Here is a 19,480-nt window from a genome sequence, read left to right as displayed (position 1 = left end):
GTGGTGAGAACACACATATTGGGGTATACCATGAAGAAATATTTTTATTAGGTAACGCTTCAGTACTGCATTATGTATTAAACTTAGAGGGAAAGGAGTGGATTTCTGTGGCAGGTTTAGTGATCAAAAGGATGAATTTTTTGGGAAGACTTACCTTTTCTAGTAGTTGTCTGAGCTGCCTGCTTTTGGCATCTCTTGAACATAAGTTTTGTTCAGGTGCAACAACAGTGCAAATGCAACGGCCATCAGGATCCTGGGCTGAACTATAAACTTGCCACCCTTCCTTGGGGCTAATCTGAGTCTGTAACAACAAAATAATAAAAATAAAGGAACTGAACTGACTTTTTGTTTGAAAAACCAGTACCTCAGAATATTTTTATTTTTGCAGTATATGTTTGAATGACACTCCTTCTAGTCAACACTTATTACACTCAACTAATTAGATTAGTGGTTTAGCTTTCTAGAAGTGTCCAACACACATTTTTTCCAGGGTGGATGAGAACAGTTTTCTGCTTGTGATTCAGCACAAACTAGTTGATTTAATTCTTTGCTAAGGGATATTACAGTTTTTCATCAGCAGAGAACAAACACGTTCTTTCAGCCTGAATGACTTTTACTTTAGACTAATGGAAACAAAAAAGACAGAAAAGAACAAATATAAAACCCCAGAGAGCACAGTGTGACTCATGCGTTGGGAACTGGCTCAGAAGCAGTTCTGGATGTGGGTTAGCAGGTTTGCTTTTAAAGATGCAGCACACAGAAAACTTTTCTCCATTGGCTTCTGCTGCACATACACCAAAGGGGAGAAAGAGGCTTGCTGTCCAGTAGTACTGAAAAGTGTCTGGTTAGTTTAGGTAAATGGGAGTCCTGGCAAGCATGGCACACTCAGTTAAGACTTTGCACATCCTTCACTGGGACAGAACAATTCTGGAAATTGCTAACTTGTTCTTTTTATAGCAACTGCGACTGAGAAGGAAAAGCAAAAAATCACATTTGCTTGCAGAGCGGGCTGCATTTAAAGTTTATGTGAAACCTTGTGAGACTAGGTATCTATTTAATGGTATGTATAGAAATACACAGCATAGGAATGGGAGAAAGCGATATAATTAGATGACTGAAAAGATTCAGGTTATGGAAATAAAACTAAGGGACACAAGTAATTTTTAAACTTTCTTTTTAAACTGTAATTTAAAGTTCATATTGTGCATTAGTCTTTCCTAATTAATATAGTACTGACTACTAAATTTGATAGTACAGATGCTAATGGATGCCATTGAAGTAATTTTGGTCTGGACACAGTTGGAATCAATTACTAGTTACATTATAAAATTGTACTCAGTGTCAGCACAGAGAGTGATTATTTAAACTGGCAAGCTCTCATATTGATGCTTTACTGGCAGCTTAGTGCAAAATAAGTTGCAGTGTTCCTCACCTCAGAAGAGGTATAATATCTCTGCAGACTGCAGTTAGAAAAGAGGACAGACTTTTCCCAACAATGACTCTTCTGAAGAAGTCACGGAAGATAATAATGAACTCTTTACTGCAGAGTTAACTGAAAAATGAAAATTGTATTGTTCCTCTCTTTTGCAAGGAAAAACAAAGTGTCATAACTTAGATGACTGTAAAAAGAGGAGAACTGAACTTGGCCTAGGATTTGCTAGAAAGGCATATCTGGAGTTCAGTCCTAAATTATACTGACTTTATGGTGTTCTCTTCAGCTTCAGTTTTAGGGCAAGGGGAATCTACTTTAAGATATGGAGAACAATAAAAACTAAACAAAATTACATCAGCAGAGACAATTTAAATTGGTTTTGAGTAGCTACTAAAATTGTGAGTTTGAAAAGTGAAGCCTATCAAGGCTGGTGACCCTTGCGAAGCATAAGCTCTATTCACTCTAGTAGTTTCCATGATACTGTGTAGAATTTAAGCCCAGACATTGTTGTCATGCAAGAGCAAGGAAACTAAATTTTTGTTGAATTCCAGGAACATATTCTGGAACCTAGAGCTTGTGATTATAATTATTTTTGGACAGAAATACTTAACATGAGTTTATAAGAAATTGTGATATTTGAGCCTTATACCTGCTACATTTAGACTAGCAGCAACTGGTTTTACTGCATTCAAGTAAGTTTTCTACAGCTGAGAATGTGTGAGATACCAGGATTATGCACAATTTATAGTAAAGCCATTATAATCCAGGATGTGTTATCAAAGGTACTTATATATTCTAGCAATGTCATGAGTGCATGTCTCAGCTTTATCTAAGGAAAAAAAACAACTCTATTGATTAACTTAGCAGGTATTTTCTTCCAGTGTCTAACATACAGCTTGATTTAAAAAAGTAACTGCTGTTTGGGAAAATATTTCTCAGAGTGAGCGACTGCCAGGCCCCATACAAGTGCCTGGCTATTGGCTGCCCATGCATAAATAAGTGCTCACATAGTATTCCTGCAACTTAGGCCACAGTTCTTTGTGGTGTTCTTTGCTTCCTTGTATTTGGGCCATTAGGGTTCCTTCATTTATTAGGATGGGTAATATAAGCGATCACAGAGAAAAACAATCATATATGTGTAGGTGCACTTTTTTTCCCCCTTCATTATTTGTTTAGTTTGACATTTAATCCCTACCTCAAGCAGAAACTGCTGTGCTGTGCAGGGGAAGAGTTAGAAGGCATCAAAACCTTACAGAAGCTACTGAATCTACTCTTCAAATGCAGGCTTACTGCTGACAGGCCTTAATAAACAAGAAAATAAATACCTGGTTGAGAACAGCAATGATAATAAATTATGCTAGTTCTTGGAAATCTGGGGAAAACAGAGGAGTCCCTGCAAAGACCAATATTAACCATTGCCTTGGCAGGCTGCTGTGCTAAAGACACATGTCACTTACCTCCAGAAGATTTAGTTTTTCACTTGTGCTTTTATATGTTCTGACAAAACTTATGGTTACCTCCATAGTTACTAGTGATAGGGCAAATGGCAGTATGTATACTTAATACGGTTGCTTAAATATAAACAGTATTTTTCAATTTGTCTTGCTTTTTCAGTCCTGGGACTGAAACAGAGCTCAAAAGGGGAAGCCCTTTCCCCAACCCTACTTCCTTCTACAATTCTTCCAGCTGAAACTATAAAGTTGGGAGGTTTTTCCATTTTTTTTTTTTCCCCTTCCTGGTACAATATACACAATTTATGAACTGTGTATGTGCTAGGAGAGAACTTATGGAGAAATGCATGTGCCGTGATGTTCACTGGACAAACTGCTAGCGGATAACTCGATTGCAGTTAAAACAGTCAGTGACCTCAGAATTACTGAGCACCTGGGGCATAGTCTCACACCCAACATCCAAAGTTTAGAGAAAGTAGCAGATCTGTCGTGCTTGGTTTTCTGCAAGAAGAACCCCCCCATGATCGAAGTTCATATTTTTTTTACTTGGTAGATGTTGCAAAGCTCAGACAATCAGGTTTTCATGACTGCTTCTCCAGCTCTACTGGCACCCTGCTACCCCCCTTGAAACACAAAATATGTATGTAACTCCAAGTCAGTGAGTGCAAAGAGCATTATTGAAATAATACTTAGGAGGCATCTATATCAGCAGTGCTCTGTTGTAGCCAAGGGAGGCATGACAGTTTACACTAGTTGTAATCTGAACATTTTAATATGTATAAACACATGTAGATGTGTGTGTGTATAAACATATATGTGTGTGTTATAATAACTAGTGTGCATCTTGTAGTTACTCAGTTGCAACTTTAAACTTGGATTTAAATGTGATAGGAAACTTTATTACTTGTAATATCATATTGCCAGAAGAATGAGTAATACATACTGTAGTTCAATGAGCACATGTTACATTCAAGGAAAACAAAATAGAGCTTTTCCTTGTCTTCTTACCTTTTTGCTGCTCTAAAACACAACAGAAGTCTTTCTTACAACATCATTTAATTAATTTTAAAGAAGTAATATTTAAAGTCTAAAAGCAGTGATTGTCTGCAGTAATGTATTGACTGAATGCATATATTCAACTAATTAAATGTTGATTAGTGAATGCATCATTTTTAGTTACAAGCAAAAAACTAAGCTCTGAGCATAGTGAACTACTGTACAAATAGTTAAATTTACATTTTACATAACATACTATTATGTAAATGTCTGATTGCAGTTTCACTAAAAAAATACACAGAGAAGAGTTTTATTAAACATTTAGGAAAATGGTGTTCTAGTTTAATTTACACATACCTGTATAATGTTCCCTCTTATCCAATTAAAGTATTACTTTAATTTTTAGGCTTCTTAAGAGTAGTTAATCACAGCTTTTCTGTAGGTCCTCATTAAGAGAGGCTGCTGTATATGAGCGTCAACCATACAAAGTGGTATTTGTGTCACTTGTATTATTCCCCTGTCAGCCTTTCCAAAATTCTGGTGCCCAACCTCCTAGTACCAATTTTATTTTGTTTTATAACAACTATTTATTTGCTTAAACATACTCCAACAAAGAAAAATAGGAAAGAATCAGACCCCTTGCATATTGTAGTGAATAGCTAATATATAACATTATTCAGACAAAGACAAACCTACTGCTGGATATATTTTTTTTTTCTTAATAATGCAATATGTTTTTCTGGAACAGTAAATGTAGGAAAACAAAGTATAGACAAATGGAACTACATTGCTGTGCTATTTTTAGCATTTCATGCTTAAGATTTGTTCTTAAATATTTATGAAATCTATTTTAAATTCTTTCACTTCATAGCAAGACCACAATATCCTCATCAATGTGCAGTTTTATGGCGCCCAAAGAGAAGCATGCATTAAGTAATGATAGGAAGATTAATAGCTTAAAAAGAGATTTACAAAGAGGCAACAAACTAAAGCTTTTGCTGGCATTTATAAATACTACTTCAGCATTAAGATGGCTTGCAACACATCACAGCTACTTACTAGAGAATCTGAAGTGGTTATTCTGGTGGTATTTAGTCCTGCTAGAGATGGGAGAGTCTGGGACATCCAGTTAGAGATCATTGCCATGGTACTAAGAACAGCACCAAGCTTCATCAGGGGAGGACTCATTGCTATGCAGTTAATGAGTTTTCATTGTGACTGATCATCATCCCAGTGCAGGCTGGCAGTGAGAGGCGTGACTGCAGCGCACAACATCCACAGCATGAAAGGAGATCAAGCTAACCAGATTTAATCATACATTAAAAACACTCATATCCTTATTTGCCCTCTGTCCTCTTGCTCTTACTAACAAATGCTTATGACTATCTTATGCTGACCGCTAAATAAACAGTCCTTTCTATGCTAATAATCGTCACAGTTTCCAATGGGAATTAGCATGGGTGAATTACGTCTTTATAGGTGCTAGAGAGTTAATTAGCACTTAATTAGTTCAGTCCTTGCAGAGTGGTACATGTTCACAAACAGAAATAACGCCCTACTCCCCATCAGTGCTTTGGTAGAAATATGCCCAGGTCTATTTCTAAATATAATGCCATACTTGTCTAAGTGGATGGGGAAGGGGAAGGGGCAGAACTGTCAGCCTGCCCATGAAAACACCGGAAACTTCTTTGCATCTCCCTTGACTTGTTGATCTCACCTAAATTACAAACCAGTGACTTTATAATTTGCACAGCTGATTATATTTCTGTTCATAAAAAACATTATAGAGTAGTAAAGATTCACACTTCTCAGTGTTCTTGTTAGTTTACACATTTTTATACTGAGAGTATTTCATCCAGGGCTGGCAGACTGAGTATGTTTTCATTGCTGTTTGGTTGGGAGCAGAAGAGAAATTGTGGGTTGCTCATGTAGCATTTTGAGGCTTCATTTGGCTCTAATCTGCTGTTGAATCTACTGTTCTCTAGTGGTGTAGAATGATCTCCAGGTTTGGTAGCAATTTGTCTTTTTCATAAATTTAGCAAGTGTAGGGAAAAAAGAAAACACACCAGGAAAAAAAGTGTAGAAATCATTGTGCTATTGGGGTGATTTTACTTTTTAAGAATGGTTTTAAAAAGAAGAAATGCTGAGCAAGGATTTCTAACAGCAATTATTTTAAAGAACTTGTTTAAAAGTTTGCAGAGAGGTAGACCCCTGTATTGTTCCCAGAGGCAGTTATGGACTTTGTTTCTGAATTTGTGTCCAAAAGACTACATTTTTCTTAAGGAGTTGTGAATGTTAGTATGCAGGAAATCTGTAGTGAAACTGAAGGGATGTTCTTTCATAGGACTGTGTAGTCATGAATGCATTTCTTAAAAATACTAAAACCCTGTTTCAGATTCTCAGAGCTCATACACCAAGTTCAGGCTAGACTTCTCTCTTCCAGCATTCATTCAGAATTATTTCAAAAAATCTCTGCGCTTTAATGAAGACACACGGAAAATTAATTTTTTAAAAAGAAATTAAAAAGTACATGGAGACCTTTTATATAATCTTATAAGGATTCTTCCAGCAATAGAATACAGGGTTAAATTCTGTGTATCCAAGTGTTACGTGTTTTCTGGGAGTTACACAGTAAAGTGAGCTGTGAAATATTTCAAATACTCAGAAAACCTAATTCACTGAAGAGATCCATTTTACAACAGTGAAAGAATATGAGTTTGCTTATATACAGCTTCTGCACGGCATAATAATTCTCTAAAGAGCTTGGATTGCTTTGAAAATATGAACCGATAGCTGATGATGCTGATGTCTGAATAAGGAAACGTGTTTCTTTTGCTCAGTTCCAATAAAAGTATCCCAGTAAAAAAGTGCTGCACTGGATCAGTACTTGATCCATTTAGCTCCTTTCTCTAGCAATGGACAGCAGTGGATACTTAAAAGAGGTATGTAAGAGAAAAAACACAGTGTAGTACTCTTGGTGTAACCTTCTAGTATACTGTAGTACTTACTGGGCCAGACTTTGATGATGCTTTCATCCATGAATTTCTCAAGTAACTTTTTAACTCATCTCTATTTTTAGGAGGCACAACATCCACTGGCATGGAGTTCCACAGTTTAATTATGTTTTGGGTGAAAAACATACTTACTAGAAATCATGATTAGATAGCAAATTTGAGAAATGCTCTGTTCAATCTAAATCTGCAATTTTCCATTAAACCTTTTTTGACAATTATAGTTTTCATCATCTTCCAACAGCCAGAATTTCTTTCAGCTACTTAATACCCCCCCCCTTCATTAATGCATTTATATACTGCAAATATGGTAATCAAGCCCATAAAACAGCTCAGTTTTGTTAAATCTCGTAACACTGTTGATACCTCTTGAGAGCCAGTGGTCTCTACTTTCTGTTGTTCCGTTGACTCCAAAGAAGTCAATAGCAGCATTAGGTTTCACAGATCAACTCTTCTAGCAGTGTCTGTGCATACTCTCTGGGATGTGATCTAGGACCTTGGCCTCCTGCTTGTCTGGAGCAACTGCTGCAATACACTGGCTGCAGCCAGGCGTCTGGGTTCCTTACTGTGAAAACCAAAGTGCAGAGATGGCTGGTGTGTGCCACATTTCAGGCCAGTATGGGCTTGTAGTGGTATGGGGATGTGCTGCTGGATCCAGAGCATCAGCAGCACTCCTGCATTTCACAGGTTTGTAATGGCAGCTGTTTTACTCAGCATATGCTGTATTTCAGAAGATAAAAAAGCTTCGATTGTGTGATGGTGGTCATTATGTATATTTTTCTGAAGACAGAGACCCTGTGGCAAGACACCCTTGATATGGTGTCTTGAGACTGAGAGGTCACTCAGGCATTACATCAACATGATGGTCATAGTGAGTGGAGTCTTGGGAAGAGAGATTGTGTTTCTGTGGAGATAAGCACAAAGTTGTCCACTGGACAGATGTGCACATTGGACAGTCCAGGCTGACATCAAGAGTCAGGCTTTTTGCTCAACTGTTGCACTTCATTGGCTATTTATCGATTTCCCAAGTAACTCCGTTGATTACTTCCAATATGGTTAGATAACACTTGACAATGTTGCATAATTTTCTAGTTGTGTTGGGCTCTTATGAAGTATGGCAGCATTGTATGTAGAGCTAACACAAAAAAGATTGTAATTTACTAGTTTTATCAACTTTTTTGTTCCTTTTTTTCTTTCAGAAGTTTAATAAGCCCATTAATTCTCTCAGTTCCAAGACATTTCCTTAAAGAAATGATAAATTTTTTTTTTTTTACCACATTGATCTGCAGCTGTTAATATTTTTCATTTTCTTCTCTTAAACGTTTTCTGTTCTACAAAAGAACATAACTGATCCTCTCCTGACTGTTTTAGTCTTGGACAAAGTGAGTTCAAAAGGCAATAAAAGGCTTTTCTGAAGTCCAGATGAATAATTACTGCTTATTATCCTTAATTCAGTATATTGTCAGTTCCTGCCAAGAATGCTCTTTGTTTATTTATTATGATTATTCCTAACAGATGACATGCTGCTTGGTTTCTCTGATGAGTATTCATTGACATAATTTAGAACTTTATTTTCCTCCAACTAGTTTACCTGCTAAAGAGAAAACCTGCTGCTATGTGATTTATGGGATCGCTGCTACATACATCTTTAAAGATGGTAGCAGGAGATAATCCTCCAGTGCTCTTGGCTGGTCGTATAATTTAAAATTACCGTATAGTCGGTATCTGCCTGGTGTCCCTCCGCATGGTGCTGAAGTTTGATCCCCTGTAACTGCAGAAGGGCAGTGCAGGGGTAACGGCAGGTTGCAGAGGTATATGCAAGTCCTCTAACGCAGCCCTAGCCCAGGGGCTAACAGCAGTATAGCTTACACTGGAAAGCTGCAAAACCATTCTTCTTGGGCTGTAGGTATGTGGCAGCTGTGTCCTATACTGCTGCAAATTGAATTCTAAGCTTGGGTTTGTTTACATAGGCTACACTTTTCCCCTGGACGGGGACATTACTTGTTCAGTGTAACAGCTAATATTTTAGATATCTAATATTCCTCATTTCATGTACCCATTTGTCAAATAGTTACTTCACAGCAGTACTGCTTCAGACGACATATGTGGGAACAGAGACAGTCTCTGAAAAAGTTCTTTCCTGAACAGTGGAAATACTCACTGGAACTATATTTTGTTTGTGTTCTTAGCAGGACTCTAGAAATGTCCAAAACCCCCTTCTGTTAAGGAGCTAAAACTTTAAAATAATTTTAGCTGTATTTTGCCAAAAATGTTTGGGTAAATTAAAAAATGGCAAGCAAACAGGAGAAAACTTTTGAGAGAAACATATCTGAAATCACATACATAAAGATCTTACTAGAAACCACAGAATAACTGAAGAGTTATTCTCATCTTGTTAGGATGTAGAAACAAAACTTTACAATTTATGTTTCAAGTCTGTGATTTGCTTTTTTTTTTTTAAAAAAGGTGCAACTTCATATTTCTAGTCTATGATAAACTGCTATGAAGTAGTTTTCTGAACCAGAGCTAGAAGCGACACCAGTTCTAAAATGTGAACATTACTATTGATCACCCTGAAATTTCTACTTGTATGATAACTTCCTCTTTTCATAGCTAACTTCTCGTAAACTCAGTAAAAGTGAAAATATTTACACAGAACAGCTACAGATACCATATTTTGATCTTACATAAAAGTATGTGAATTTGTAGCAATTTCAGTGTTGTGAGCAGAGTTACTGTATACCAGATCTGTAACGTTAAATTATGTTATAACTTATTGGGGGTATTAAAGGTATTATTAAGGTATTGTATGAATACCCTTATTTGTTATTATATAAGAAATTGGAGGCTCTTCTAGTCTCTGATATTTACTTTCACTTTGAGATCCAGTTACATTTTGATATGGGTTAATGTCTAATGTAGATGAGAATACAGCCCAACGTTATGTTATGACAACCAAGGTATGGCAATATCTGTACTATAAAAAGTAATTAATGTCAGTATTAGGAATAGCAACAAAGCACATGTCCTGAGAATCAGCAACATGTGACCACACACACATGAATGCATGAAAAACATCTAATTACCTCCTGGCTGGAGAAAAAGAAACAGTGATTGTAAGAAAGAAGAAATGGTGAAGGTCAGCAGCAGTCACTTAATTGATGTCAGCTCATCCAATGTATGTAAAAAAAAAAAGTTACCTCATTCCCAAATATTGCTTATAGTTCAAAATCATGTTCATGGGTAAATGCTGTAAAGGCTTTGGCTAAAACCTTGCATTTTATGCAGATAAGAGATCCAAGTGATTGTGTACTCATGACTCAGCTGCCTTAACTTCCTTTGAAGCACAGCAAAGTCAGGAATCTTAAATCTCAGTTAAGTTTGTACTTTGACAGGCTAGGTTTAGAAAGTAAGCTCATGTTTAAAAGTCAAAGCTTCCCTTGTTATGGTGGTGTTCTATCATGTATAGAGTTCTTTTTTATGTGATGTATTCTAGTGGCAACTCAGTAGTATATTCATTTAAAAAATATATGTCAGTACATTAGTCATGTTCCGGAGTATTGCTATTTATTCACATAATGTTAATGCATGTACAAAGCAAAGTTCTCAGAATTTGGATAGCAATTAAAATTCATAGAGCTGCAGGTGGACTGTGGACTGAGAAATTACATCTTTGCCCTTTCAGTTCAATTCCAGTTCTCTGGATTCAGAAACACTGAGAAAACATTAGCTTCTTCATCTAACTCTATGGTTTTGTTCAACAAAAACCTCTGGCTTTGCAGTATTAGTTGTGAGTAGTAATATCCATGTTGTTTGTAAGAGCAGATTGAGAGGTATGAGCCCTTTCTAGAGAGTAACTTTTCACCATCTCATCTGTGCATACCTAGTGACATTCTTCAGTCAGGCATCTCCACTGGTAGTAGAGGTATTGAGCAAGGAATTTTTGAAGTCTGTTGTCCTGTCTGTGCTTCTATACCAAAGCTGTTGAGGTGACGTTGTTTCTGAAGTGGTCTTCAGGGAGCTTCCTTTGAATGGAGATCCTGTTTTTAGAAAGCATTTTCACGTTTTTTTCCACCTATTCTCTTGTATTCTGCAGTTAGCAGTTCCCAAGTGTACAGAGTAACCAAGCGGTGTGTCTGCAGTGGGCTCTAGTTCGTGATGAGAATTGCCTGAAACCAGAAGCAGTGTGCTTCAGGGAGGTTTGCAGTTAATCGAAACAGCTGGGAAAAAACAAATGGGCAGGGAAGGATGAACAGAAATGAAAACAAAAACTTCTTCAGTTCGTTTCTTGCCATTTTAATTTTCAATAACATTTATATCAGATACTCAGTAAAACCTCATAAGCTTTTCCCTCAAATGTGTGATATGGTGATGGATCTAATGGGAGAAAGTTTAGTGAAATCACTCTTTTCTGTTGTGTCCTCTTTAATTCTCTGGGTGATCAAGGTTATCCACGCTTACTCAAAAAGCTTCTTTTCTAAAATATAAACATATCTACTAGAGAATGACAAAAGATTGTGCAGAGTCCTCTTCCCTTCAACAGAAGCTGGGAATCTGCATGCTTTTGGAGGATCCTGGGATCTGTCCTCTTGCTATGAACATCTACAGAAATGCAGGGTGCAATGTTGGATGGTCCTGGGTCTGAAATTGGTTGAGCATTGCACAGTAGTGCAGTTCTGATCATCTTTTGAAAACTTTAGGGAATGGATATAAGGATTTGTGTATAATTCCTCCTGCAGTAATCCTCATGCTTAAGGCTTTTAACTGTGTGTAATTGTGTCTTTTTTTCTATCCTCAAAATATACATTATTCTGTTGAGGGTGGATGAGGATTTAAAAAGAAACTTTTAAGATGTCTAGAAGCTGAAATTCACTGTGAAGTTAGATCCTATACAGTCCTACAGTAGAGCTTGAGCCATGAAAATCAGCGAATTCTGTTGGTAATTTAATAAAATAAGTGGCTTCAGCTGGCTCTGACTGCAACTAGATGTCAGAAAATAGAGACACAAGATACTTAGAACAGAAGTCCATTTAAACTCTCTGAAAATCACCAGTATTACTGAACTTTTCTCTGGTTAATGCATGCTTACAGCTTTTGGCAGTCAGTGGCTACAGACCTCTGAACTGGAGGTTGCCTGTGGACTGTCACATTCAATAGCCACAGGTAAATTTGTTCAGTCCCTTTTTAAAATTGTGAACCTTTGTGAGTGAGAAAAAGAGAGAAATGAAGTAGAAAAGGCTTTTAAAATAAAATTCCCTATAAAAGGGGAAATTTGGCTTTGGGAAAATACTAATGGCCTATGTCTGTACTTCTAAATGCAACAGGGTTGGGGCATGGTGATGGAGACTGGCCCATAGCAAACGATACTGTTTGCTGTCAACATCCCCCCCCCCCCCCCCCCCCCCCCCGATTACCTTTTCCTTTTATGCTTGGACATGATTTAGAGTTAGATAGTTTGAACATGGATGCAGCTCATCTCCTTTTTTATGTAGTAGCGTGGTTGTATTCACATTTGGCTGAGTGTTGTCTTTGGAACTGAGAGCAAAGGAACCATCTACTGTTTTTTGATTTCTGCTGCATTCTGACAAACACGTCTATGTATGTATAATTATGTAATAAACACTTTTGCATTATAGAAACATTTGGTCTTAACCTTCTTTTATTTCATGATGCAGATAGTCACCAGGACTCTAAAAACTGACAAATGAAAAAGTGAAATGGATTTCATGAAATGAAAAAAGTAGGATAACCCTACTGATTTGCCTGTTATCCCACCATGTCTCAAACGTTCTTTTGGCAAGCGTCTTCTCAAACTGTCATGTCATACTGATGCCCTCTGCTAACGTATCCCTGTCATATTCTCTGTAATGAAGAAATAGGGAAAATTCTGCAGAAGTCTAAACTAGTGCTTACTTCCAGTGGTCTGGCACCCCACAAGCTACAGTACATGTAGATAGTAACAGAAAATTTCTAGGTTTAACCAGCATGCCATTGATACGGGCATTTAAGGGCTGTAGCATCTTCCTGTTAGGGTTTTCTAACAAGTGGCATTAACAACATTTCCCTTCTGGGATATGAAGATCTCTTTCAGTAGACAGAAAGACCAAGAAAGAAAATTATACGGCTGTTCAGAAGGAACTGCATGTGTTTCCTGCAAAATAGTCAAAATCAGATTTTGTGAACATGTCTCATTGCAAGCAAATCCATTTCTAACGTATACTGTTTCTTGATGAGCTTACTTTCAAACAGGGATGAAAGTATACAAGGCGCATATGTGAATACTGAGAAAATTCCATGGGCGATCTTTGCCGCAAGACAGGCGTTAATCTGAAGGCTATGGCCAGTTTCCAGTAGTTAGCTATGTTCTGTCTAGCACAGACTTCCTGCAGTTTCAGTTGGTAGCGTAATCTGTTCTAAATGCTGTATAGGGCTTTGAATGCAATGAAACAGATACTATGTTTCACCTCAGAGATGGCCGCATTTCAGTAATGAGTAAAATACTCCATGTATGCGTCACAAAGCCTGATCCGAGATCAAAGATGCTATAAAATATTTCTATGTTTAAATAAGGGTATGGAAAGCAAGCAGTAGTTATTTTTGTAAGGCTGTAACAATCCTGAAAGCTTCTGATTTGAATAATGATGAGAAGAACTAAAGATATTTATTTGGGAATCAATCAAAATTTTATTACTTGCAGAAAAATAATCTCACAGACCCCAGTGAAATTATGATGTACTATTTTTCTAGCTGCCTTTTTTATTTCCTGTTTATATTTCATAGAACAGAAATAAAAGTTTTAAAACATATTTCACTTTAAAGGATTCGATCACTCATTTTTATGAATCTTGCCCTTTACTCTGTTTGATTTTCTTTTTAATGAGATTACCAAAACAGGGGTGTAATGCTTTGGGTGGCTGGGCTATCCCTGTCCTTGTGAGGGATGGGTGCTGCCCCTGCAGGGCTGTGGAGGGCCAGAACACTAACAGCAACTGAAGCTTTCCAGGGATGAGGAATTTGGGTGTCAAATTTGAAGGTCTAAGGTTCTGTTCCCAGCCCCTAGTGAGGGAAAAGAGAAATTCTTTAAAGTGGTGCTGTTGTCTGAAGATAGTACTGTGAGTAATGCACTTCTGTAACACACAGCAGTGAACGAACCCAAATGTAAATACGAAAAGACCCACAAACGTGTCCCAGATGGCGTGAAGATCAGTGCTGTTACCGGTGGCTTGTACAAATAAATAAAAAACTAAATAAAATGGGGTTTAATCTTGGCTGCCATTTTCCTGAAATAAAGCAATGTCATTTTGTAAGTTTTGATATGGGTGGTTGATATTTTTGCATGTGGGTGAGAAGCAAGATTGTAAAAACTAGTTTGAACGTGAAACATTTACGATAACTTTGTAAAATTAGTAGAAGAAAGGAAAAGAGAGCTTCAGGGAGGAAGAAAGAGACAAAAAAATCGGAGCCATTAGTGGTGAGGTATTAAGGATTGCTGCTTCTTTGCTCCACTTCTCACTTGAATATAACAAAAGAGAGACACCTAGAAGACAGGCAGTCCAAAGCACCTTTTAATAAATTTAGTATTTATGCATGAGACAGTGGCAGTCATGCTAGCGTGCCCATCCTCAGCATGGCCATTCTGTCACCGTAGGTATACTGCTTGCTGCATGAGGGTTGATATCCTTCCTTGAGAACCAACAAAATCCTGAACTGGTTAATATTTTTAGTATTGGAAGTTGCCTTTTTTGGGGGACACATAAGGCTACTTCATATAGCTTATGATTTTCCAGGATCCCAGGCTCAGCAAGCGCGTAGGACAACCGCAGATATCCACATGGTTTTGAAAGAAGTAATTTGTATTCTAACTTTCCTTCTTGCACTTCTACAAGCCGTTTGACTTCAGTGTGATTGACATACCACTTTGCAAAGCCTTACTATTAGCACAACACTCAGAGAAATCCATATATGCAACAGTTAGCAACTGTTAAGACAGGCCATGTTCTTTTGAATGGAAAAGAATAGTGTACACTGGAAGTTTCTGTAAAACTAGGCACAGAAAATTGTAAGCCAATGTAAACACTGAGAGAAATGTAGAATATTTTTTCAAACTTGTGGAAAATAAAAACTGGAGGGATAGTCTAAACAGCTGTGTTCACAATATGACTATGTAGCTTGCATGGTGGAACTTAAAGGTTAATCATTTCAATGCTTGTGATTCTTCACCCTGTAATGTGTTAGGCTTTACCGCATTTTTCATGTGTCTCTAAAACAGGCATTGAATCCTATCCTCTGAGTTAGAAAGCTGTGGTCTCGGACTAATGATGAGTGATTTTTCAGTTATTACAGAACATGATTGCAGCAGTTGAAGAGATGGTGGAAAATGGTTGGGGTTTCTGTTGCTTTGCAGTCTTGCAGTGGAATGTCTGATACTACAGGCCATGGCAGTGAAAGAAGAAAGCTTTTACAGCACAGTAAGCAGTTCTGACATCAAACTGATCAATGACATATCCCACACACATAAGGCTCATGTTTCAGCTTCCAGATGCAAAGTATTCTAAAAACCTAATGGTACACATCATCTCACATTGCACTCTTTTTTTAATTTTTTTTTTTTTTTTAGTTGCCTTTTATGACCAAAGGAAACAAGGTCATTCGCAATTTACAAGACGACTAGAATTTTGCAGTTTTGCAGGGTTTAGTGAGCTGATAACAGAGGAGTATAAATGATGAAGACTCAGACGATATCACATCAGAAGCCTTCTGTTTTCCGACACCTTCCTTACAGTCATTAACCTATATTTTTAAATGTCTTTTTAGCAGTTTAAGGCTATTTATTATCATCTCCAGCACTTAATCCCTGTGTGCAGTCGTCAAAATTAAAAACTGTAGAGATGACTATTATCTCACAGGAGAAACGTATGAAATGTGTGAGGAGTGGGTATCAATGAATAGATTAGAAGCAAAGATTTCATTTCCAGTGAAAAAGGTTTCTGTCCACAAGAAGTTCAATGCAGGCATTTTTCTTTCTAGCTTGAATGAGGGGGAATTCACGAGTTAAGAATCACAAAGTCGGTGAGTCTTTAAAGAACTGCTTAGCAATGTGATTGCGAATAATAAAATTCATAGGCAAAGCTGGTGAAGTTTTACATAAGCTTTTAAATCTAATTAATAAAAAGGGCCAAGATTTTGCTTAATGAAGGAATTTACATAACTTTCAAGATTTGATATTAATTTTACAGGGAGATTTAACTAACTCATTAGCAAATGACAGAGATTTTTAATACAAGATTTCTACTAAATCTCTTAATGTGTTTCTTCAGCTTGGCTAACAGTGATGCAGAAAGTGAAGAAACAATTTGCACAAGGGCAAAAAATAACTTTGTATACATAACTTGTGCTGGAGCTCCTGAAAAGTGTTTTCAATCGAAAAAGATCATTTAAAAAAACACGCACAAGACCCTCCTATATTCTTCAGGTTTGTTGAAACCTGAATGTCTGCAAAGGAAAAATTTTAATAAATTTCTGTGATATCACCGTATCTTAAAACTGAGCGGACTTAACTACAGCCAGTTAGTTGACCTGAGATGTTTCATCGGGTTTAATGAAAGCTTAAGTTCCAGACTATCTTACATGCACTTTTCTGTAGTTTAAAAGGAAAAAAAATCCGTCAGCCATATAACATAGTATAGATATAGTATTCAAGATCCAGATACATAAATATAGTCCTCTTGCACCCAAACCGTTCATATATCAGCCCTTCATACACTGAAAGTTACTTAGGAATATGGATACTTTGGTTGTCAACAAGGAAAAGCTGTTGAAGTTATGTCATCATTATTGCTGGAGCTAAAGGTGAACTTTAATCATGGGAAAGTTTGCTGTATGACTCCTGTGAACCATCATTTTAGTATCATGAGTCATAACAATGTCTTTCACAAGCAAACAGTGAATTATAAACAAACATTACAATTTTGGTCTTCATAGTGAGCAGAAACACTTCAGTTTTCACCTGGAAAACCAGTATGCCCTTGCTAATATAAACATCAGAGAGGCAATGTGTGCTCAATGTGACATACTGCTTAGAGGGGTGAAACTGTCTTTTTCAGCACCTTGATAGCAAGAGAGGTAGGAAATGCTGTAAATAAGTATAGCTTACATTTTCAAATGTAGCTTTAGAGGAGAAAATTACCAAATATTTAATATTTCTAGCAAAATCCATGTGAAAAAAAATCTGGCTGCTTTTCTCTCCTCTCAAAATCTTAATCCAGTTTGAGGACACTGGAGATAGTGCCTCAGAACTGAACTATCTTTTTCAAATATCTGGCTATACCATATCTGGAATTTTATTTCCTACCTTTTATCCTGAGATGAGTAAAGCATATTAGAGTTATATTTTTTGAGTCATATTTGAATCACTCAGTACTTCCAAAATATCGCCTAGAGAAATGATTCAAGAACACAATGAAATACCTATTCTTTTCAGGCACTTCTAAATATAAGGAGGGTGATGATTGCTGGTGGGCTTAAAATATTTAGTATTTGAAATCTAGTAAAATTATCATAGCTATCCTTTCATTAGTTGAAGCCTAATAAAATCTGCATGTTGCAGGCAAGGTGCTTTTCCTGTTAAGGGGTGTGACTTGCTATTCTGCTGCTTAAGAGGTGTAATGCAGAAATCATTATGACTATACAGCTCTTTTCTGTATTTTATAGCTGCCTGTCCTGACCAAGCGAAAATTCTGTTTTTCTCTTGCATTACTGTGTTCCTAGCCAAGGTTCAGATCTCCTGCTTTTAAAAGGCACCAAGATGTTAAACCATAAAAGTAAAAACTATTAACATGAAACTAGAAAAATAATGGATACATCTTAGCCAATTTGTCAATGTGCTGGTGGTGTTAAGGCAATTAAATAGCAATAAGAAAGCATTAAGGTCCATCATTGTTAGCCTTGGAAATCAGTTTTATATTTATAACTAGAATAAAATGATTTAAAATCTATATAAAATGAGATGGCTTGACAGAAATTGGAAGAGGCTGAAGAAAATATTGCAGAGGTCTAAAGCGGGAAGTATAAGAAATGGCATTTCACATATACTTTTGTACTGACTTTTTGCTTTCAATGGACTAGCAAATTATTGTTTATTTGTTTTCTTATGATTATAACACTTAGTCAATCTGTCACAAATAAGGAGAAAAGTGATTCCAGATGGGACCCACCTAAGTGAATGCTTAGGGAAAACATTTGTCTTTTTTTGGGCCAGATGGGATGCCATAGGGCTATTTGCAAGAATTAGGTGTTTTTTTTCTTGAATGTAACTTACAATGAGGAAAAAAAAAAAAAAGGTGAAAATATTTCCTCTAGCTTGAAAACATGGTTGGTGCTGGGAAACACCTGCTGCCTGTGTTCTTATTTCTCATAAGCTTTCTTGCAGTCAAAGGGGAAGGAAAGGGTCAAAGAAGCAAGGAAAGCAGAAATATTAATGCTTAAGTTTAGCAGTGCATAGTCATTAATAACAAGAAAACTTGTCTAAGGGATAAAGAAGTAATGAGATAATTTAAAAGATGCTGGGCTTTGTCAACAGAAATAAAACCCAATAAACCAATCATTAGCTTGTTGCAGCTTCTCATCTATTTTAGACTGTTTAGGAAACATTCTAGAATCTGCAAATCTTAAATCTGATGCACAGGATGACTATTTGAGGTTGAAGACTGTTAATAATACTTTTCTAAATTATCTCCATCAGGAGCTTTTTTCTTTTACTGTCACATGCATGTTCTACAGATAATACAGGCCATTTCCTGAAGGGCACTTCAACAAAACCCAGCTTGAATCTATACCATGTTTTCCTGGCAGAATTTAAGTAGATTTTTAAAATAAAGTGCTAAATTTTAGCTCTGGAGTAACTTAATTAAATGACAGTCACTCTGCAAGTGATTTTTCCTCATTATAATCAAATAATCAAAATCAGTTTAAAGGCAAAGCATGACTTGTGTGATTTTTCAGAAGAGGTATTTCAAAATTCTTTTGGTTCAGATAGATTACATTTGCTCACATTGTTAAGCTCTGCACTGAACTGTGAGATTTTTGATTTATTGTTCAGTGAACTGATGCTTATTAGTAATTTCATGGGTTAAAGGGAAACTCAGTAGCTAAAGTTAGTGACGTGCACGTTTTTTCATATGTACCATGATGAATTAAAAAATATTCTGATGAATTAAAAATATGAAACTTATCACTGGAGATTTTGTTGAAAGACTTTGATAGGAAAAGAAACATTTCGGAATGTTTCCTTTTAATCATTTGTTAGTATGTGAAAAAGACCAGTCCCTAGGTTGCAAGTGACTTTTTGATTCACAGAAAGCTTGTCAATCAAGTCACTTTACATAAATTCAATGGTTTATTCATAAGATGAATGGATATTTTGGGCAGAACAATAAATTCTCATTTCAAAGTGTTTAGAATAAATACCAGCTTAGATACTTAAATTCTTTCGAGAAATTGATACAGACTTGAAATATACTTATTTTGTTGTTTAACCTGATACTGAATATAGACATATTCTAAAAGCAAAACAGCCTATGGGGATGATCTAG

At 36.5% G+C, this 19,480-nt stretch overlaps 1 protein-coding gene and 1 long non-coding RNA gene across 7 annotated transcripts in view; one reads left to right on the top strand and one right to left on the bottom strand.

Annotated features, from left to right (window-relative positions):
* LOC114014455 (uncharacterized) overlaps positions 1-19,480 on the top strand; it is a 331,094-nt gene that overhangs the window by 160,315 nt on the left and 151,299 nt on the right. The gene's annotated exons all lie outside the window — the stretch shown is intronic.
* Positions 1-19,480, bottom strand: part of OLFM3 (olfactomedin 3) — a 65,945-nt gene that overhangs the window by 17,987 nt on the left and 28,478 nt on the right. For 2 of the 6 annotated variants that reach the window (XM_055724709.1, XM_055724706.1), the window contains one exon: positions 155-301. Coding sequence is in view for 3 of the 6 variants with exons in the window: in XM_055724706.1 (XP_055580681.1) it covers positions 155-301 (147 nt within the window). In the remaining 3 variants the exon portion in view is untranslated. Of the gene's footprint in view, positions 1-154; positions 302-4,897; positions 6,404-7,256; positions 9,227-10,773; positions 11,111-19,480 lie in introns of those variants that run through there. The other 4 variants (XM_055724708.1, XM_055724710.1, XM_055724707.1 and 1 more) reach the window with 4 other exon arrangements.

The sequence above is a fragment of the Falco cherrug genome, chromosome 12 (assembly GCF_023634085.1).
Source record: "Falco cherrug isolate bFalChe1 chromosome 12, bFalChe1.pri, whole genome shotgun sequence".
NCBI classification, from domain to species: domain Eukaryota; kingdom Metazoa; phylum Chordata; class Aves; order Falconiformes; family Falconidae; genus Falco; species Falco cherrug.
The sequence above is the reverse complement of the archived record's forward strand: the minus strand, read 5'-3'. Positions and strand labels throughout refer to the sequence as shown.